Below are 21,834 nucleotides of genomic sequence, written 5' to 3'. Positions count from 1 at the left end.
TTCAGGAAGATATGCAGTGCTTTGTAATGAGAAGTTGCTTAAAATGAGCGACTGTTTACCTTTGATTTGTTTTAGCAGTTATGAGCGGGCTCATGGACATGAGCAGTTGAGTCACGTTTAAGTAGTAGATTCTCCCGCTGCTGGCTACAGGAATGTGGCTGTGCAAGCAGTCGCAGCAAGCAGCTAGATGCTACCGGGAAAAGCGATTGCCAAATTCATATTCTTGAGGAAGAAACCTTGTTTCACAAAGCGCCTAGCATCCAGCGCACGTTTGTCTATCGATTATTCATAAGATTTTGAAATGCTTCCCTGTTGGTTTTTGAACATTTTTGAACACATTTTGATTTCTGAATGAATCATAAGTTGACTTTTGAATCCATGCATAGTGTACGTGATGTCTCTGTCAGGAGAATCCTTGTCGCATATAGAAAAAAACTTTCCGCAGAGAAAAGGGGACGGGGCTATACGAGGTGAGGGAGGAAAGCCGAGCGGATGAATGCCAATCACTGTCTGATTATGTGGTTGATTGGGCTTGCGAATGATCAGCATTGTTTATAATTACTAGCGAAATCCATAGATTCAGACTACCAGAATGGAAATAAACGACTGACAGGAATAACAGGTGAGAAAGATTACATATTATCTTCTCGGTGGATCCAAGAAAATGAAATTTTGACAGAAAAGTTTTGGCCAGATCGCTACACCAGTAAGGACCAGTTGTACAGTCCCTGGCTAGCAGCCGCTTAAGTTCTATTCTGGAAGTAACGCGGAAAACGTGTTGTTCGAACACGTAATAATGCCTAACTGGAAAATAATCGTGGGATAACTAAACCTGTGATTCTGGCAGGGTTAGTTAAGTTAATTGGAGAACAAATTTTGACAATGGCAGGAATAGCTACAGAATTGGTGATGACAGATTGTTTGTTAGAATGAGGACGGAGAAGAAAAGGGGACATCACACAAATTATGGAAGAATAAGACGATTCCAAATTTATATAAAAATTTCGTAACACTACTTTTCGATCTCATGCTTGAGAAGCTGGTGCGTATGAATGAAATGTGAAACTATTTCGTAACATAAAGCTTTTTGCTTGTAGGAGGCCTAATAGGCATTTGATATTGATACTTCGTGAATGGCCATTTGTGCCAAAACAGTCTCATTTATTTGGTGTGTTACAAAAGGCCTATTTTGTTTTATCTACAGACAGTGACAAAATAGATGTAATGAGATCGAGAAACCACACCAGTCTTGGGTATTGTTTGTATTAAGGCTATTTCAGTGTTAGATAATGACACTTCGATTTTTCATGTAGCAAAACGTTTGATGAACTTTGATGACATAATAAAAAATTGGTTCAAATGACTCTGAGCACTATGGGACTTAACATCTGAGGTCATCAGTCCCCTCGAACTTAGAGCTACTTAAACCTAACTAACCTAAGGACATCACACACATTCATGCCCGAGGCAGGATTCGAACCTGCGACCATAGCGGTCGCGCAGTTCCAGATTGAAGTGCGTAGAACCGCTCGGCCAAATTAGCCGGCGACGACGTAATAGATACTTTCACAGAAAGGAAAGCATGCCATGAAAAGTTGCAGCAAGATTAGAGAGGAAAAAAAGGTTTGAAGAAATGTGTAATTTCTTGCTTATCTCTTGTCAGTATTGGTTTTATATATCCTATATTTAATTTTATGTCACACAAAACAGCAAGTTATTAACTAATAGGCAATAAAGAGTTCAGGTTTTCTGAAGAGTTCTTGTTCTCTCGATTACAAATAATCCCATCCGTTATCAGTTTCGAGATTTTTTTTTAAAGAGGGGCTGGCTGTCAAACCGGCCGACTGGGAGCAGGAGAGGCACCACAGGACATTTCAAATTCCACTCTCCTAAATATAGTTTGGATGTGCGGTAGAAAAATGCTTTATGAAGAGGCGTGGCACTGCACTTTGGCATACTTAAGACCAACTAATATGTCTTACATTTCCTCGAATACATATGTTTTATGTTTCAGACTTTTCCGAAAGATGTACGCTTCAAAATGAATATATTTTGAAAATTCGATTTTTTTTAGTGTTAACCCGGTTCGCAAATATCGTAGATCCGTTGCTGATGCGCAGAGCAGTCTGAGTTATAATGGGTAGACTCCACGTAACCCGTGTTTACATTTAATGATTATGCTGTTTCCCCTTCGTTTACTCTCACGTCAAATGAAAACAAAACAGATATATGTGGTCAGGAGCTATCAAGTGAATTAAAACACATTCACATAATTACGGAAGGCTAAAATATGTCATTAGTTGCTGGCCAGTGTGGCCGTGCGGTTATAGGCGCTTCAGTCTGGAACCGCGTGACCGCTACAGTCGCAGGTTCGAATCCTGCCTCGAGCATGGATGTGTGTGATGTCCTTAGGTTAGTTAGGTTTAAGTAGTTCTAAGTTCTAGGGGACTGATGACCACAGATGTTAAGTCCAATAGTGCTCAGAGCCATTTGAACCATTTTATGTCGTTAGTTTTAGATTTGATTTCATTTCCACCTTTCTGACAGTCTAATCGCCTTGCGGAACAATGAAGGTATTTTTGTCTGTTTGCTAAAAAAACTCGACTTTTGTTAACCTTTTCTGCAGAGGCAGTCAATGTATTTGAAATAAAATGTTTAATGTCACAGTACTGGCTAGTTTCAATTGTTCGCTGCATTTCAAGTGCACGTTTTCATTTTCTAGCACATATGGCATTATGCCAAAATGAAGAACCAAACATGATATAATACAGTACTTGTGCTCCAAGAAAATTTACATCCCGAAAACCACACTGAAAAGCTTAATATCAGGTTGAGGTCTACTTCATTGGGAATTTGGGCATATGAATGTGCACTTTAAGTATGCACTTTAAATGTGCACGAAATTCGGATGCTCTTGCAGTATTCTCTGATATCTTGTTTCTTTTATGACATAATGTATGATCTTTCAATGTTTTACACATAAGTACATACGGGCTTCCTACGTCATGATAGCTACCCAAGCGCGGTGTCGCCTGTTATCTGCGCTCCCTGGCAACTGCTGAAACAAACCTATTTCTAACAGGTCGCGGGAAAATATTGTGAATAGTGGTTTGAAAAGCATTACTTTCAAAGTAAATATCCTTTTATGTAAGTTGAACTATGTGCAAGCATGTGCCATGAATTTATTAAATCACAGAGCATTTGACTCTCATTTAAAAATCAACTCTTTGATGATGAGCCATTTAGAAGAATTTCGAACCCTGAAGTTTAGACATTTATGTCATTATTAAAAATTTTACTGGCACATTTGTGTGATGTATCTTAAAGTGTAACATGCACAAAAAAGATCAACAGTATATGCGAAAGCTTAGCTTCTCTTGCAGCGTATTGACCTTGCAGACCAATATTATTATATGTTAAAGCATTGCTTTTCTTGTAGCAACACTATGTAGATTAATTCAAACTATTAACTTTCCCTGTTTGTGTGTTTGTGCTACTTAATAGTGATGTTGCTGTTGGCTGACTACATCAAGTGTCCTATGCTCTGAATATTTGCTGTCATCGGCTGGCGAGATCACGTGACGTAAGCTACGAACGGCTTACAAAAGCGCATCGAAATCTTGATCTCAATGATTCGGAAAGTAACATGCGGAGTCTGATGGAATTCCAATGTATACTTTCGTAATACGAAAATACACAGCGAACATGTTGCTGCACATCAAAAATATTTCTAAAACATGTCTTTTTCCCTGAGTTTCGTTTTCTAAAGTGCTGTGAAACTGTACGCCCGTGTATAAAACCATAACCATTCAAAGGATTGATAAGGGAAAATATACTGTCACCCGGGAGAAAGTGTATTTTTAATCAGGAATTCCGGGAAAAATCTGGGAATTTATTTCCTTGTCCATGTATACACCCTGTTAGAGAATGTGTGGCTCCTCCCATTACTGCTTTTATAATCCACCGATCTTCTTTTCTGGACTTGCCTCTTAGTGGCTGTCCATATCAGATGTCATTGTTAGTAATGGTGTGCCTTGCCTCACTTGCTCCATTGCCCCATACAGAGGAGTCGTGTGTGTTGATGTAAACAAGAGCACAAGGGAGAAGCCCCATTGCTCTCACATAGTCAGCGTATGGGTGCTGATGACTACATTGTTGAACCACTTCAAATGTGCGAGCACAGCCGGCCGGTGTGGCCGTGCGGTTGAAGGCGCTTCAGTCTGGAACCGCGTGACCGCTACGGTCGCAGGTTCGAATCCTGCCTCGGGCATGGGTGTGTGTGATGTCCTTAGGTTAGTTAGGTTTAATTAGTTCTAAGTTCTAGGTGACTGATGACCTCAGAAGTTAAGTCGCATAGTGCTCAGAGTCATTTGAACCATTTTTGTGCGAGCACACACACACACACACACACACACACACACACACACACACACACACACACACGGTGTGTTAAAGAAGTAGTATATCAGTCTTCAGCACCAGTCTCGGCCACCAGTGAAACTTGTCGGCATGAATTGATTTGGTCAACTTGAACTAATACTGTAGCCATCACATGACAACCCAGCACCTCACCAAAGCAGGTTCAACCATTCCTCCTGCCAAGGAGAATGCACCGCTGAGCAACAGACATTTGGAGAGCAGGGGAAAGTAGGCATTTTGTATCCACTGTAGTCCACCTGGACACAGTGTATACTGTTGCAGGGGAAGAAGGCAAGTGTTTGGCAATTGTTACACCACCAGATGTCAACCATCACAACAGTTCTTTTCATGCCAGCAGGTTGTAGATAGTTATAGTCCACTATGGGATGAAGGCCATTGTCATACCCTGTGTGAAGTTGTTCTCCAAAATGGTGTTGCCATGTCCTGTCTTTGTCAGAGGTACCAGCCACTCTCCTAGCCACTGAATTTGAAAAAAACTATGTGAATCGACTATCTATGGAGGTGAATCCACCACAGATAAAGATCCTCCATGGATGACAGTCACTAATATATCACAAAATCTCATTGAAATCTTCATCGACGGCCAGCCTGTCTAGGAGCTAGCCAATTCAGAGGTTTGTTTCTGTGTAATGTTGAATGCACTGGAGATCATTCTTCAGGTAGCCAGCACTCATATAGATGGTTAACAGATGAATGACTCAGTGGTTAGACACTGGACTCGCATTCAGGAGGACGACGGTTCAATCCCGCGTCCGGCCATCCTGATTTAGGTTTTCCGTGATTTCCCTAAATCGCTCCAGGCAAAAGCCGGGATGGTTCCTTTGAAAGGGCACGGCCAACTTCCTTCCCCATCCTTCCCTAATCTGATGCGACCGATGACCTCGCTGTCTGGTCTCGTTCCCCAAAACAACAGATGAATGATGAATAGCCCAGGTGGAGTGGAGAAAGTGGTGCAAGATGTCATCATTAAACGCTCAGTGTGTCGTTGGTTCTCTGCTATGGTTGCTATGGTCCTAGTGAGAAACACACATGGCATATGATATTTGTGCATTGACTGTTGAGAACTGGACTATATAAACAAGAAATACACACTATGTGATCAGAAGTATTTGAACACCTAGCTGAAAATGAGTTAAAAGTTTCTGGCACACTCCATCGATAATGCTGGAATTCAATATGGTGTTAGCCCACCCCTAGCCTTGATGACAGCTTCCACCATAGGCATACGTTCAAACATGTGATGGAAGGTTTCGTGGGAAATCGCAACCCATTCTTCAAAGTGTGCTGCACTGAGGAGAGGTATTAATGTTGCTCGGTGAAGCCTGGCACAAAGTCGGTGTTCCAAAACATCCCAAAGGTGTTCTATAGGATTCAGGTTAGGACTCTGTGCAGGCCAATACATTACAGGTATGTTATTGTCTTGTAACCACTGTGCCACAGGTTGTGCGTTATGAGTAGGCGCTTAGTCGTGTTGAAAGATGCAATCTCCATCACCGAATTGCTCTTCAACAGAGGGAATGCAGAAGGTGCTTTAAAACATCAATGTAGGCCTGTGCTGTGACTGTGCCATGAAAAACAACAAGGGATGCAAGTCCCCTGCACATTGTGTACCGTAATTTGTCACTCCACTCAATAATATTTCACTATTCAATCATCAAATGTTTATGCTCCTTACACCAAGCAAGAAGTTGTCTGGTATTTACCGACATCGTGTGTGGCTTATGAGCAGCCGCTCGGTCACGAAATCCAAGTTTTCTCATCTGCCTAACTATTATAGTACTCGACTCTCTCCAACTGTCTGCAGTCCCTGTCAGTCAGTAGATGAGGTCCGCCTCTACATTTTTGTGCTGTACATGTCCCTTCACGTTTCCACTTCACTATCTCATCGGAAACAGTGGGCCTAGGGATGTTTAGGAGTGTGGAAATTTCGAGTACAGACATATGACACAAGTAACACCCAATCACCCTACCACATTCAAAGTCCATGAGTTCTGTGGAGCGCCCCATTCTGCTTTCCCACAATGTCTAATGACTACTGAGGGTACTGATATGGAGTACGTGGAAGTACTTTTGGTGGTGGCTGGATGCTTTTGATCACATAGTGTATTTCTCCATTGTCAGTTGTTGATGACAATCCAGATTGCTCGAAAGGAGCAAAGTATTTCTGAACTAATGACATATAGACAGGCTATTGGAAAACTGAATTTGATCAGGCTGACATGAGAAAGATTTCCATCAAAACTCCTGACAATTTCTATGAGTTCAAAGTTATGCCTTTTGGACTATATAATGCACCAGCCAAATTAGAATATACAGGGTGGTCTATTGATAGTGACTATGCCAAATATCTCACGAAATAAGCATCAAATGATAAAACTACAATGACCGAAACTTGTCCAGTTTGAAGGGGGTAACCACATGGCGCTATGGTTGGCCCGCTAGATGGGGCTGCCATAGGTCAAACGGATATCAACTGCGTTTTTCTAAAAAGGAACCCCCATTTTTTATTACATGTTTGTGTAGTGCATAAAGAAATGTGAATGTTTTAGTTAGACCACTTTTTTTGCTTTGTGATAGATGGCGCTGTAATAGTCACAAACGTATAAGTACATGGTATCACGTAACATTCCGCCAGTACGGACGCTATTTGCTTCTTGATACATTACCCGTGTTAAAATGGACTGCTTACCAATTGTGGAAAAGTTCGATATTGTGTTGATGTATGGCTATTGTGATCGAAATGGCCAACAGGCATGTGCTATGTACGTTATTTGGTATCCTGGATGACATCATCCAAGTGTCCAGACCGTTTGCTGAATAGTTACGTTATTTAAGGGAACAGGAAGTGTTCAGGCACTTGTGAAACATCAACCATGACCTGCAACAAGTGATGATGCTGAAGTAGGTGTTTCAGCTGCTGTCGCGGCTAATCCGCACATCAGTAGCAGACAAATTGCGCGAGAATCGGGAATCTCAAAAATGTCGTCGTTGAGAATGCTACATCAACATCGATTGCACCCATACCATATTTCTATGCACCAGGAATTTCATGACGAAGACTGAACATTGTGTACAGTTCTGCCACTGGGCACAAGAGAAATTGCGGGACATAGACAGATTTTTTGCACGTGTTCTATTTAGTGATGAAGCATCATTCACCAACAGTGGTAATGTAAACCGACATAATGTGCGCTATTGGGGAACAGAAAATTCACAATGGCCGCGACAAGTGGAACATCAGTGACCTTGGCCAGTCAATGTATGGTGCGGCATTATGGGAGGAAGGATAATTGGCCTCCATTTTATCGATGGCAATCTAATTGGTGCAATGTATGCTGATTTCCTATGTAATGTTCTACCGATGTTACTACAAGATGTTTCACTGCACGACAGAATGGCGATGTACTTCCAACATGGTGGATGTCCAGCACATAGCTCGCGTGCCATTGAAGCAGTATTGAATAGCATATTTCAAGACAGGTGGATTGGTCGTTGAAGCACCATACCATGACCTGCATGTTCACCAGATCTGACGTCCCAGGATTTGTTTCTGTGGGGAACGTTGAAGGATATTTGCTGTCGTGATCCACCAACAACGCCTGACAACATGCATCAGCGCATTGTCAATGCATTTGCGAACACTACAGAAGGCAAACTACTTGCTGTTGAGAGGAATGTCATTACACGTGTTGCCAAATGGATTGAGGTTGACGGACATCATTTGAGCATTTATTGCATTAATGTAGTATTTACAGGTAATCACGCTGTGACCACATGCGTTCTCAGAAATAATAAGTTCACAAAGGTGCATGTATCACATTGAAACAACCTAAATAAAATGTTGAAACGTACCTACATTCTGTATTTTAATTAAAAAAACCTACCTGTTACCAACTGTTCGTGTAAAATTGTGAGCCATATCTTTGTGACTATTACAGCACCATCTATCACAAAGCAAAAAAAGTAGTCCAACTAAAACATTCATTTATCTTCACATACTACATGAATATGTAATAAAAAAAGGGGGGGGGGGTTCCTATTTTAAGAAATGCAGCTGATATCCGTATGACCTATGGCAGCGCCATCTAGCGGGCCAACCATAGCGCCATCTTGTTTCCCCCTTCAAGTTAGACAAGTTGTGTTCTTTGTAGTGTTTTCATTTGATGCTTATTTCGTGAGATATTTGGCCCGGTCACTATCAATGGACCACCCTGTATTATGGAGAACCTTCTTCAACAAGTTATATGGACAACATATTTGTGCTGTCTGAATGATACAGTCATTTTTGGAAGACATTTGAAGAACATCCGAGCCACCTGAAAATTGTGCTAAAGTGTATTCACATTGAAGGCCTCCCTCTTTCTGAGACTTCCTAATGGTCAGAAAAAAATAAGAAATGAACAAAAGGAAGAAAAGAAAAGAAAAAAAAAAACGTTGGAGCATTTAGTTAATGGCAATGGAGTCAACCTGATCCATGGAAAATAAAACCAGGCACAAGTTTTTCCACCTTCTTGGCACAACTGTGGTGTGAGAAGTTCCTTTAGGATGTGCTTAACCTACCCACACATGTCCAATTCATGAACTGCTGCAGGGAGATGCCAAATTTTCCTAGAATGTGGTGCAAGAAAATCTTGACTTTTCCTTAAGGAGGCATGAACGTCACCTTCAGCCATAGCTTTTTATGACAGGAATACTGATCCAGAACTTCACACCAACACTAGCATTGATGGGTTAGGTAAATTTCTAGTACATGTTCAGGGAGGTGCCGAATAGGTGATAGCTTACACTTCCAGGGTTTCTCCTCCAAGTCTGAGATGAACTACTCTTAAGTCAAAAGAGTGCCCTGAAATTGTTGGGGCCATGAACAAGTGCAGCTTCATTTGTTTACAAATTACTCATGCTGATGATGAACCAAGATTCTCTTTTCTAGATGACGAGCATGATGAATCAGTCAGGTTGACTGGCTGTATGTATGCTGACGCTTCAGGAGTATGGTGTCACAGTGGTGTACAAAACCACATACAAACACAAGGATGCTGAGTGCCTTTAAAGGACTTCTTTTTTGAGTGGTGATCAGACGTCAGACTTTTTTGATGGAGCATGATATGAATTCCTTTCCTGTGGTGATCTCTTCACCTCAGAATAGCACTTACACCTTATACCCTCAGTTATTTGTTGAATGTTTCTAAATCTCTATCTTCCGCTGCTGTTTTTCCTTCTGCAGCTCCCTCTAGTACCATGAAAGTTATTGCCTAATCTTGTAACTCATGTCCTATTGTCCTACATATTCTTCTTGTTAGTGTTCTCCATACATTACATTCTTCAACTGTTCTGTGGAGAACCTCCTGATTTTTTACCTTATTAGCCAACCAAGTTTTTTACATTCTTCTATAAAACCACATTTCAAACACTTCGATTATCTTCTGTTCCGGCTTTTACACAGTCCGTGAGACACTATCGTACATAGCTGTGCTCCGAATGTGCATTCTCAGAAATTTCTTTCTCAAATTTAGGGCAGTGTGTGATACTAGTATACATCTTTTGGCCAGGAATACCCTCTTTGTCTGTCCCGGTCTGCTTGTTAGGTCCTCCTTGCTTTGCCCATCATGTGTCATTTTCCTTCTGAGGTATGAGAACTCCTTAACATAGTGATTATCAGTTTTGCATTGTATTCTCTTATCTGCAGCTTCTCATTACTTTGGTCTTTGTTTGGTTTACTCTCACTCCATAGTCAGTACTCATTGGACTGTTTAGTCTATTCAACAGATCCTGTAATTCATCAGCAAATCTTATCACTGACATTATGTCACCTTGTTCTCTTTATACGTTCTGTGGGGGCTTGGTAACCAGCTACAATGGGGCGGCTGGGATGATTGGGTTTGTGGATTATCCTTAATAAAAGTCCTTAATCTTTCCTCTCCCACATCCACACCGGCTGTTCAGAGCATTATCCTACAGGCCAACCGTAAATTAGAACAGCATGTCACCCTCCACCTAAAAAAACTATCCAATCTCCTGGTTTCTCACCTCCGGAAAGGCAACTCACTCACCCTTCACAACCTTTCCAGCAAACCTCAACCTCCTCTCATTGCACACAAACCCAGTCTCTCCCATCTACTCAATCTCCCACTTCCAGCTCCACTCCCTCCAAAACCTCAAAATTCCGATCAACACAATCTGGAACCACAACACGCTAATTCGGTAGTTAACCTTTCCTCCAAACCTCTCTCCCAATCCGAAACCTCTGTCCTATCCAAAGGCCTCACCTTCAGCCCCACTCCCAGATTCAACCAAACAGCCCTCGTCAAAGATTTACTGTCCTACACTCGTACTCTCTGCTGGAAGTATCACTTTGCCACGAAGAAAAATGATCCTAATCCTACTCCTAATGATCCGACTCCTCAAGACACCATCCAAATTGAACCCTGCCTGGAACAGTTCCGTCCTCCGTCACAGCGGGACCCACCTGCTCTTCCTCAAAATCACCCTCTCCAAACCTTCCAGGAATTTCTGACCTCCAGCCTTGCATCTCAATCCTTCTTAAAAAACCTTAATCCTACACCCAACATCACCACTGCTGAAGCCCAGGCTATCCGTGATCTGAAGGCTGACCGATCCATCGTCATTCTTCCGGTGGACAAGGGTTCCACGACCGTGGTACTTGATCGTCGGGAGTATGTGGCTGAGGGACTGCGTCAGCTTTCAGACAACACCACATACAAAGTTTGCCAAGGTAACCCCATTCCCGATGTCCAGGCAGAGCTTCAAGGAATCCTCAGAACCTTAGGCCCCCTGCAAAACCTTTCACCTGACTCCATCAACCTCCTGACCCCACCGACACCCCGCACCCCTACCTTCTACCTTCTTCCTAAAATCCACAAACCCAATCATCCCGGCCACCCCATTGTAGCTGGTTACCAAGCCCCCACAGAACGTATCTCTGCCTACGTAGATCAACACCTTCAACCCATTACATGCAGTCTCCCATCCTTCATCAAGGACACCAACCACTTCCTTGAATGCCTGGAATCCTTACCCAATCTGTTACCCCCGGAAACCATCCTTGTAACCATTGATGCCACATCCTTATACACAAATATTCCACACGTCCAGGGCCTCGCTGCGATGGAGCATTTCCTTTCACGCCGATCACCTGCCACCCTACCTAAAACCTCTTTCCTCATTACCTTAGCCAGCTTCATCCTGACCCACAACTTCTTCACTTTTGAAGACCAGACATACCAACAATTAAAGGGAACAGCCATGGGTACCAGGATGGCCCCCTCGTACGCCAACCTATTCATGGGTCGCTTAGAGGAAGCCTTCTTGGTTACCCAAGTCTGCCAACCCAAAGTTTGGTACAGATTTATTGATGACATCTTCATGATCTGGACTCACAGTGAAGAAGAACTCCAGAATTTCCTCTCCAACCTCAACTCCTTTGGTTCCATCAGATTCACCTGGTCCTACTCCAAATCCCATGCCACTTTCCTTGACGTTGACCTCCACCTGTCCAATGGCCAACTTCACACGTCCGTCCACATCAAACCCACCAACAAGCAGCAGTACCTCCATTATGACAGCTGCCACCCATTCCACATCAAACGGTCCCTTCCCTACAGCCTAAGTCTTCGTGGCAAATGAATCTGCTCCAGTCCGGAATCCCTGAATCATTACACCAACAACCTGAAAACAGCTTTCGCATCCCGCAACTACCCTCCCGACCTGGTACAGAAGCAAATAACCAGAGCCACTTCCTCGTCCCCTCAAACCCAGAATCCCCCACAGAAGAACCACAAAAGTGCCCCACTTGTGACAGGATACTTTCCGGGACTGGACCAGACTCTGAATGTGGCTCTCCAGCAGGGATACGACTTCCTCAAATCCTGCCCTGAAATGAGATCCATCCTTCATGAAATCCTCCCCACTCCGCCAAGAGTGTCTTTCCGCCGTCCACCTAACCTTCGTAACCTGTTAGTTCATCCCTATGAAATCCCCAAACCACCTTCCCTACCCTCTGGCTCCTATCCTTGTAACCGCCCCCGATGGAAAACCTGTCCCATGCACCCTCCCACCACCACCTACTCCAGTCCTGTAACCCGGAAGCTGTACACAATCAAAGGCAGAGCCACGTGTGAAAGCACCCACGTGATTTACCAACTGACCTGCCTACACTGTGATGCATTCTATGTGGGAATGACCAGCAACAAACTGTCCATTCGCATGAATGGACACAGGCAGACAGTGTTTGTTGGTAATGAGGATCACCCTGTGGCTAAACATGCCTTGGTGCACAGCCAGCACATCTTGGCACAGTGTTACACTGTCCGGGTTATCTGGATACTTCCCACCAACACCAACCTATCCGAACTCCGGAGATGGGAACTTGCCCTTCAGTATATCCTCTCTTCTCGTCATCTGCCAGGCCTCAATCTCCGCTAATTTCAAGTTGCCGCCACTCATACCTCACCTGTCTTTCAACAACTTCTTTGCCTCTACACTTCTGCCTCGACTGACATCTCTGCCCAAACTCTTTGTCTTTAAATATGTCTGCTTGTGTCTGTATGTGTGGATGGATATGTGCGTGTGTGCGAGTGTGTACCTGTCCTTTTTTCCCCCTAAGGTAAGTCTTTCCGCTCCCGGGATTGGAATGACTCCTTACCCTCTCCCTTAAAACCCACTTCCTTTCGTCTTCCCCTCTCCTTCCCTCTTTTCTGATGAGGCAACAGTTTGTTGCGAAAGCTTGAGTTTTGTGTGTATGTTTGTGTTTGTTTGTTTGTTTGTGTGTCTATCGACCTGCCAGCGCTTTTGTTCGGTAAGTCACCTCATCTTTGTTTTTTATATATATATATATATATATATATATATATATATATATATATATATATATATATATATATAGCATTTTTTTCCAAATAAACATGCTTCTGTATAAATATTGTGCTATTGTAGCCAGTTACCTACATAAACTAATTTCACAATTGTCTACAGCACCTTTCAAATTGTAGGCCATGGAATCTTCAGTTGTCATGACACAGCTTATGCACTGCTTGGAGACTCCACAATTCATCCAGCATTCTCAGTGATTTCAACACTAACATCTTCAACAATTTGTGGTGTAATTGGCCATCAGCTTCTCCCAGGAGTAACTCCCAAATCACCAATTAATTCGAGCTTTTGAATTATGTTCATGAAAAGCAAATATCTCCGTATTCCTTCAATGGATCAATACTCATGAACAGCAGCAGCAGTATTGCCACTGTTTTCGTAGAGTCGCTTCTGAGAAAGCCTTCCTGACATTGTTCAGACCCATGATGACTGACTGCAACTATAAAGCACACTGATGATTATGTTTCAACCCTGTTGACATTCCAGTGCCAGTGCCTAACAGCAAGTTATGACACCTGCACTACTAACCGTGCAAATCCTGCAGCACACAGTCGGCACATCGTTCTTATAAAGTTGGGCACCCATATGGTAAATAGTGTTATGTCTACTCTGGCTTGTAAGTGAAAGTGTAATTATTAGCACCCAGTGTTTGTACAGTCATGAGAATGCTTCAGGCAGGAAATCTTGAGAGTTTATTTAAAAAATTCAAGTGATGTGTAAGATTAATTTTTTGTGAGAATTTACTGCTACCAAGTTTAGAGTTAAATAATAAAATATTAATGCAACTAGGAAATTAAAAGAAAGAGTTCTTAAAATGAATTTTACGTAATTGGATAGAAAGTACTAGACACAAATTTAAAAGATATTTTGTTATTTAGGTCTTTGTGTTTTTGTTAGCGTGTTTGTCCTCTGTCTCTGATGAAGATGTTATTAATAGGATATTAAGTACAGACCTTCCTTCCTTCAGTTGCCAGTAGCCAATTTTAAATATTCTGGGCAATTACATGTCAAGCACCTTAGTGTACTGTGAATATAACTTGTACTTGTAGATTTGCATGTTACACATATATATTGAGATGAGAGTACAGAGAGGCTTTAGGAATCTTAGTTTGTCTCTGAAGTTTTTGTGCCATTACAATGATTTTGTCTTTCATATTTCTGTCATGAACATAAGCAATTTAATGTGAATGAGTGGTGTGAACACTCAGCATCACATTTGGATTATGTTCAGTAGTTAGAAAGATTGTTAAGGCTGTCGTGTACTTCCCTTCGGGGGGACAAGTCTTGCTACTGATGATAGAGAAAGTTGTTGCAGAAAATAACAGCTGTGGGTCTTAACTTTGGCCCATCTATTTTTCTTTCTCTAATTTTAACATTCGTTTGTTTTGTTTTAATTATGTATTACTCTTACCTGGAAAGGTAATTGATTATCCCAAAATTGTTGCTTTTATGCAGTATTGTGAGTACTTCCCTCACTACTTGTCTGAAATATCCCATCTACTTCTCCAATTACAGGAGTCAGTTCCTGTGACAAGACTACCGGATAGCCCTCAACCTTCAAAGGAAGACAGTAATGCTGTAAGTAATACAACTGCCAATTCAGTAGTTCAGAAACTGTTAACTAATTGTCATTTCTATATCTGCATTACATATACATTCTCCAGACGCCACTGATGTGGCACTTTGTGACACAAAGTGGCAAGGGGGATCCTGAACATACACCTACAGTACCGTCCTTTCTGACAAGGTTGTTCACAGAATAATGGTGACCCTTACACTGGAGTTCTTCAGCAGCTTTTGCTGCTGGTTTTTGATACATAATTTAAGCAGTGGCTTGTATCAAACGTAAGACCCAGGAAATTTTCAGCAGTATTCATAGACGTCAATCCTAGCCATGGTGATCATTTATATGAATATCAAGAATAGAAGGTAATTCAGTATCAGTCGCTGTGACACTTTCTTCTAACATTTAAAAGATTAACTGTTCATTTTGCTTCAAGCTATATGGCATGTGGTGTTGTGTAGAGGTTAGGAGCACTGGTTTGCATGCTCTGAGTTGTCAATTCAAATTGATCGCCGATAGTTAATCCTCATTTATTATTTATCATTTCTGGAAGGTTCTTGAAATTTCTTATGTTTGTAATGTTTGCATATTGTGGAATATTTGGTGTTTCTATGAAAGAGTTCACTTCTGTTCTCTCTGCACATTGGAGTATACAATATAAATGCTGTCAGTGTTAGGTGTTACATTTTACTGAAGATGCAACTTTTGAATTTGGGCAGTGTGACATTGTTTGGTGGAGATGTCGATTACTTCAAAATATGTACATCACCAGGATGTAAGCAGTACATCATACCCATGGTCTATATATTCAGGAAACCAATCGATTCCAAAAGAACAGGAAGTCAGGCATCCAACAATGTTTTCTGGATTTCTAGTTAGGTCATGACTAAATAGTTGAAGGGGCTCACTAAATCTGCAAATACAACAAGTGGGATGACACCATGAGCTTGGCAAATGTGTACTTCTACTTGAGTTCAGAGTCCCAAGAAGAATGAAGAGGAGTGTGGTAGTTGGGATAAAGGCCATGCCAAACTGAAGAAAACAGTTGGTGACAATTACCAGCAACTCTACCTAGTGGGAGAACAATTGCAAAGCAGGTGGCACTGGCATGCAAAAACGACAGTCTTACATACAGAAAATTATGGCCCTTTGCTACATTGTAAATATGAATATAAAAGAAGCTGACAAAACCACACACTTCGCAGAAGGTGTGCTGTTCTTGTGATAAAGGATGTGATACCAACAGAAGAATTTATGAAGTGGTGTTAGAGAATTGAGGGAATGCAGAGAAAAAGAGTCAGACAAATCAATTATGTCTTGACTCGCGAATGTGGTAACTGTTGCAGCTGTGGAAGACCCCCACGATCTTGCCTCTCATATATACTCGGTAGTGAGAGTGGATTCAGCATTTTATGACAGCCAGAACTGTGAAACTAAGTACACAAGAGGTAGCAGCCATATACCCTGTCCCCATGTGAGGCCGATGTAGAGTATTTTAAAACAGAAGTTTATCAATTTTTAGTACCAATCTGTGCCACCACTCAAACATGTCAGTAAGAATTGACTCGGCCAACTTAAACTTAAGTCATAGTCATGACATGACAACCCAGCACCCGACAATAGCAAGTACAATCATCTCCTTAGCTAAGTATGATGTCCTGCAAAAGAACTGACATTTGGAGAACAGACGATACAAGACAGTTTGTTTCCATTGTTTCCGCACTGTACACGTGGTATGCTTCTTGAGAGAGAAAAATACATATTCAACAACTATTACACCACCAACTATCAACCATCACAACAGTTCTATTCACATCATTAAGCCGTAGATGATTATAGTGAACAGTGGGACGAAGCCCATTATCATATCTTGGGTGAGATTGTTCCCCAACATTCCATAGCCACTCCCAGTTGTTGTAGAGTGGTACCAGCCACTCACCTAGTCACTGAATTCAGGAAAACTAATTGAAACGAGCATCTGTGGAGGTGAATCCACCATAAGAGGGAACCCTCTATGGATAACAGTCACTAAGATGTCAGGAAATGTGATGGAAGTCATCATCGATGACCAACCTATCTAGGAGCTACGCAACTCAGAGGTTTGTTTCTCTGTAATGTTGAATGCTTCTCATTGCCAGCTGAAGAAGTTGTATTCTGTGATATGAATGCAATTGCGTTGATACTTGTAAATGGGAAATATGCCCAGCTAAGAGAAACATGTTTTGCAAGAATAACTATCACTGACGGAACACAGTCCTTCACGTTTGTTGTGTCAACAGAATGTAGTCATAATATCATTCTTGGATGGTACTTCTTGCAGGCATCATGAAGCTATTCCAACAAGTACATAATAAACATTGATGTGGGTGTGTGTTGTTGAAGCATTTTTATCCCACAATGATCAACAACAAGAGTTCCAGTCACCAGACTAGATACTCACTTTTACTGTGAAGCCTTAGCCAATTGCAAAAAGGTACTCAGGTCCAAAAAAGGAATCTACATGATGGTGATGATCATAAGTACTGCAGGTGTTCAACGAGAACTTAGTCTCACTAACTGTGATGAGCTGCCACAACTCATCCCTAACAGGAGCATCTGAAGGTGTCCCAGGTGGACAGCTGAGTGTTGTTGACAAAAAGAGTCATGCTGTTCTACCACTCTGGACAATGCAGGGGAGGAAGCTACCGTCGAATTACCTATGGGATCTGGCATGAGGAAAGAACAGTGTCAGCGAGTGATAATAGTTTTGTGTTAGTTTTCGAGTGCTTTCAATTCCGGAGTGGAAAACAGACAGGCATAATGTGCTAATGGTAAAACACCATTTTAAGACTGGGACTCGTCCTTCACTTATCCAGCAGTCATATAGTGTGTCGCCAGTTGAATGACAGATAACGCAGCTGGAATGGAGAAGGTACTGCAACATTTTATCACTAAACCTTCAGAGAGTCCTTGGTTCTCTCCCATGTGAGTAGTGAAAAATACACCTGGCACATGGTGTTCCTGCATTGTGTACTAACCATTGAACTATATCAAGAAGAAATACAGCTATCCATTCCATCCTTAAGGAGGCATGAACGTCATCTTCAGTCATAGCGCTTTTTGACAAGAATGCAGATCCAGAACTTCACACCAACACTAACATTATGGGTTAGGTGAATTTCTACTACATCTACAGGTAGGTGCTGAAAAGGTGATAGCTTATGCATCCAGAGTTCGCTCCTACAAGACTGAGATGAACCACTCTTCAACCAAAAGAGTGACCTGAAATTGTTTGGGCTATGAATAAGTGCAGCTTTACTTATTTGCGAATTACTTGTGCTGGTGATCAATCAAGATTCTCTTTTCTAGATGACTAACATGATGAATCAGTAGGGTTGACTGGCTAGATGGATGCTGAGGCTTCAGGAGTATGGCGTCACAGTGGTGTACAAATACAGATACAAACATGAGGATGCTGAGTGCATTTCAAGGATTTTTATTAAAGTGGTGATCTGGTTTTGATGCAGCATGCTATGAATTCCTTTTCTGTGGCTATTTCTTCATCTCAGAATAGCACTTGTACCTTACATTGAATGTGTCTCAATCTCCATCTTCCAGTGCAGTATTTACCCTCTACAGCTCCCTCTAGTACCATGAAAGTTATTGGCCGATGTGATAACTCATGTCCTACCATCCTGTCCCTTCTTCTTGTTAGTGTTTTCGATATGTTCCATTCTTGATCAATTCTGTGGAGCACCTTCTCATTCCTTACCGTATCAGTCGACCAAATTTTCAAGTTCTGTAAAAATACATCCCAGACACTTTGATTCTCTTGTGTTCTAGCTTTCGCTCAGTCTATAATTCACTACTATATAAAAATATGCTCCGAATATACATTCTCAGAAATTTCTTCCTCAAATTAAGATCAATGTGCGATACAGGTATACTTCTTTTGACCAGGAATACCCTCTTTGTCTCTGCTAGTCCGCTTGTTAGGTCCTCCTTGCTTCTTCTGACGTGTTATTTTCCTTCCGAGGTAGGAGAATTCCTTAACATAGTGATCACCAGTTTTGATGTTAACAAGCTTTTTATTCTCATATTGCAACTTCCCACTACTTTTGCTCCTCTTTGGTTTACTCTAAGTCCATGTTGAGTACGTATTGGAATGTTTATTCTATTCAACAGATCCTGTAATTCATCAGCAAATCTTATCGCTGATATCATTTCACCCTGAATCTTATACACAATCTTGTACCAGTTGTGTATATTTGTCATTGCTTACTTGGTGTACGAACTGATTGGTAGAGATGAAAGGTTACATCTCAACCTTACTCTCTTTTTAATCCAAGCAGTTTGCTCTTGGTATCCAGTCTTATTCTTCCCTCTTGGTTCTCATACATACTGTGTATTACCATTCTTTCCCTATAGCTTGCTCCTATTTTTCTCAGAATTTCAAACATCTTAAATCATTTTACTCTGCTGCACACTTTTTCTGTGTTGACAAATCCAGTGAATGCGCTTTGATTTTTGTTGAATCTTGCTTTGATTATCAAGTGAGTCAGGACTGCCCTCAGTTTGTCTTTGCCTTTCCTAATACCACAAATTAATTGTCATGTAATAGATCCTCAGTTTTCTTTTCCATTCTTCTGTATGTTATTCTTGACAGCAACTTGCATGCATGAATTGTTACTCTGATTGTCCAACAGATATCACACGAATCTGCCCTTGAAATGGAAACGTGTGGGTGATAATTTTTCCATGAGACTGATGGTATGTCACCAGGATCGTAGATTCGACGCAGCAGGTTGAATAGCAATTTTGTTGCCATTTCCCCCAATGATTTTACAGATTCTGATGGAATGTTATCTTTCCCTTGTGATTTATTTGATATCAAGTCTTCCAAAGGTCTTAAGAATTCTAACACTAATACTGGATCCCTTGCCTCTTCCATATTGACTTCAATTTCTTGTTCTCTCATGTCATCAGACAACTCCTCCCCCTCATAGAGGCATTCTGTGTACTCTTCCGACCTGTCTCCTCTTCCCTCTGTATTCAACAGTGGAATTCCCATTGCACTCTTAATGTTGCCACCCTTCCTTTTAATTTCAGTGGAGCTTGTTTTGACTTTTATATATGCTGAGACAGTCCTTCTGATGATCATTTTTTTATCGATTTCTTCATATTTTTTGTTCAGCCATTTTGCGTTTGCTTCCCGACACTTCCTGTTTCTCTCATTCCTGAGTGATTCTACAGCTCTGCAGCATACAACAAGGTGTAGCAGTTAACATCACTGGCTGGCCTCTGGTTGACTGCGAGGCTGAACCTGACCACCAGCAATTACTTGAATTTACTATTTATTAATTCTAGTTCCCAACATTTCTTATGTTTGCATATTCTGAAATATTCAACAGTTTTGTAAATAGCAGCATTTCTGATTGATGATTTTATTTCTATCCTATCTGTACATGGGTGTCCGTAATAAACTTGCTTACAGTGCAAAGTGATGTTCTTCATTGACAATGCTGCAATCATATTTCAACTTAATTGTGGTTACGAATTGACAATGTGCCACTGCTGAATTTATTAATGTATGGCAATGAGGGGAATAAAGGAAAAGCCTAGAAGAACATGTCTTATTTAAAAGATTGGAAGTCAGTAGAATAAGTTCAAATGAAAATGGTTTGTCGTGATGGATGTTCTCAGGGTGGTTATAATTAAGGACATGCAGGAAACAAATAATGAGCAAACCGTTGAAACACATTTTAATTCCCACATGAGAAAATAACATTCATTAATTGCGTTCCATATTAACGTTTCACGTTAGAAACACTGCTCACTGATGACAACCATCTGCATCCACAGACAGCCTGGAACTCTACTAGAGATTCTGTTTCACAGTTTATAGAAAAGTGTATTGTTTGCCATTGAGGTGTATAAATTATATTTATTGAGCCACTTATGGTTGTTCACCCAAGATCAACAGGAGGAGAAAATGATTATATCTGTTGGTTTAGAAAAGTGTATTTCTCATAGAAGACACTTTCATACCCACATACTAACTCACATACTAACTGTAGCATTGGCTAATTTAAAATGCATTATAATCAGATGTTGACACACTTGTAAAAAGCTTATATAAATTACACATGCATTCCTGACTATTAACTATTAGGATTACATATATAGTTTCTATAAGTTTTTAAGATTTTGTCTCAATCTCATTGTGTAGCATTTTCTGCTTTGATACATGTGATATATGTAAGTGTGTTCTATGAGAAATATACATTTCTAAACCAACAGATCATATAATTTTTTCATACAGTTGATGATGCTTGACACAACTGAAATTGATGGAATAAATAAAATTATACAGCATATTTTCCAGATAAACATGCTTCTGTGAAATATTTTCCTGCTATAGCCAGTTACCAACATAAATTGATTTTCCAATTGTCTGCAGCACTTTTCAAATGGTAGACCATGGAATCTTCAGCTGTCATGACACAGCTTCTGCAGTGCTTGAAGACTGCACAATTCATCCAGCATTTTCAGTGATTTCAACACTAACTCCTTGAACGATTTGTGGTGCAGTTGTCCATCAGCTTCTCTGAGGAGTAACTCCCAAATCACCAATTAATTCTAGCTTTTGATTCATGTTCTTGAACTCCAGTGTGGAAAGCAAACATCTCTGTATTCCTTCACTGGATCAATACACATGAACAGCAGCAGCAGTATAGCCACTGTTTTGGTAGAATGGCTTCTGAGAAAGCCCTGCTGGCATTGTTCAGAACCATGTTGACTGACTGCAACTATAAAGCACACTGATGATTATGTTCCAACCCTGTTGACATTCCAGTGCCAGTGCCTAACAGCAAGTTATGACACCAACACTACTAACCATGCAAATCCTGCAGCACACAGTCGGCACATCAGTCTTATAAAGTTGGGTACCCATATGGTAA

The 21,834-nt window shown here is 41.1% G+C and overlaps 1 protein-coding gene across 1 annotated transcript in view; it reads left to right on the top strand.

Moving 5' to 3' along the window:
* Positions 1-21,834, top strand: part of LOC126470462 (microtubule-associated protein futsch-like) — a 525,429-nt gene that overhangs the window by 424,545 nt on the left and 79,050 nt on the right. The window contains exon 37 of the mRNA XM_050098320.1: positions 14,845-14,907. Within this exon, the coding sequence (XP_049954277.1) occupies positions 14,845-14,907 (63 nt within the window). The remainder of the gene's footprint in view (positions 1-14,844; positions 14,908-21,834) is intronic.

This window comes from Schistocerca serialis, chromosome 3, assembly GCF_023864345.2.
Source record: "Schistocerca serialis cubense isolate TAMUIC-IGC-003099 chromosome 3, iqSchSeri2.2, whole genome shotgun sequence".
In the NCBI taxonomy this organism is placed as follows: Eukaryota; Metazoa; Arthropoda; class Insecta; order Orthoptera; family Acrididae; genus Schistocerca; species Schistocerca serialis.
This window is presented reverse-complemented; position numbering and strand designations above follow the sequence as displayed.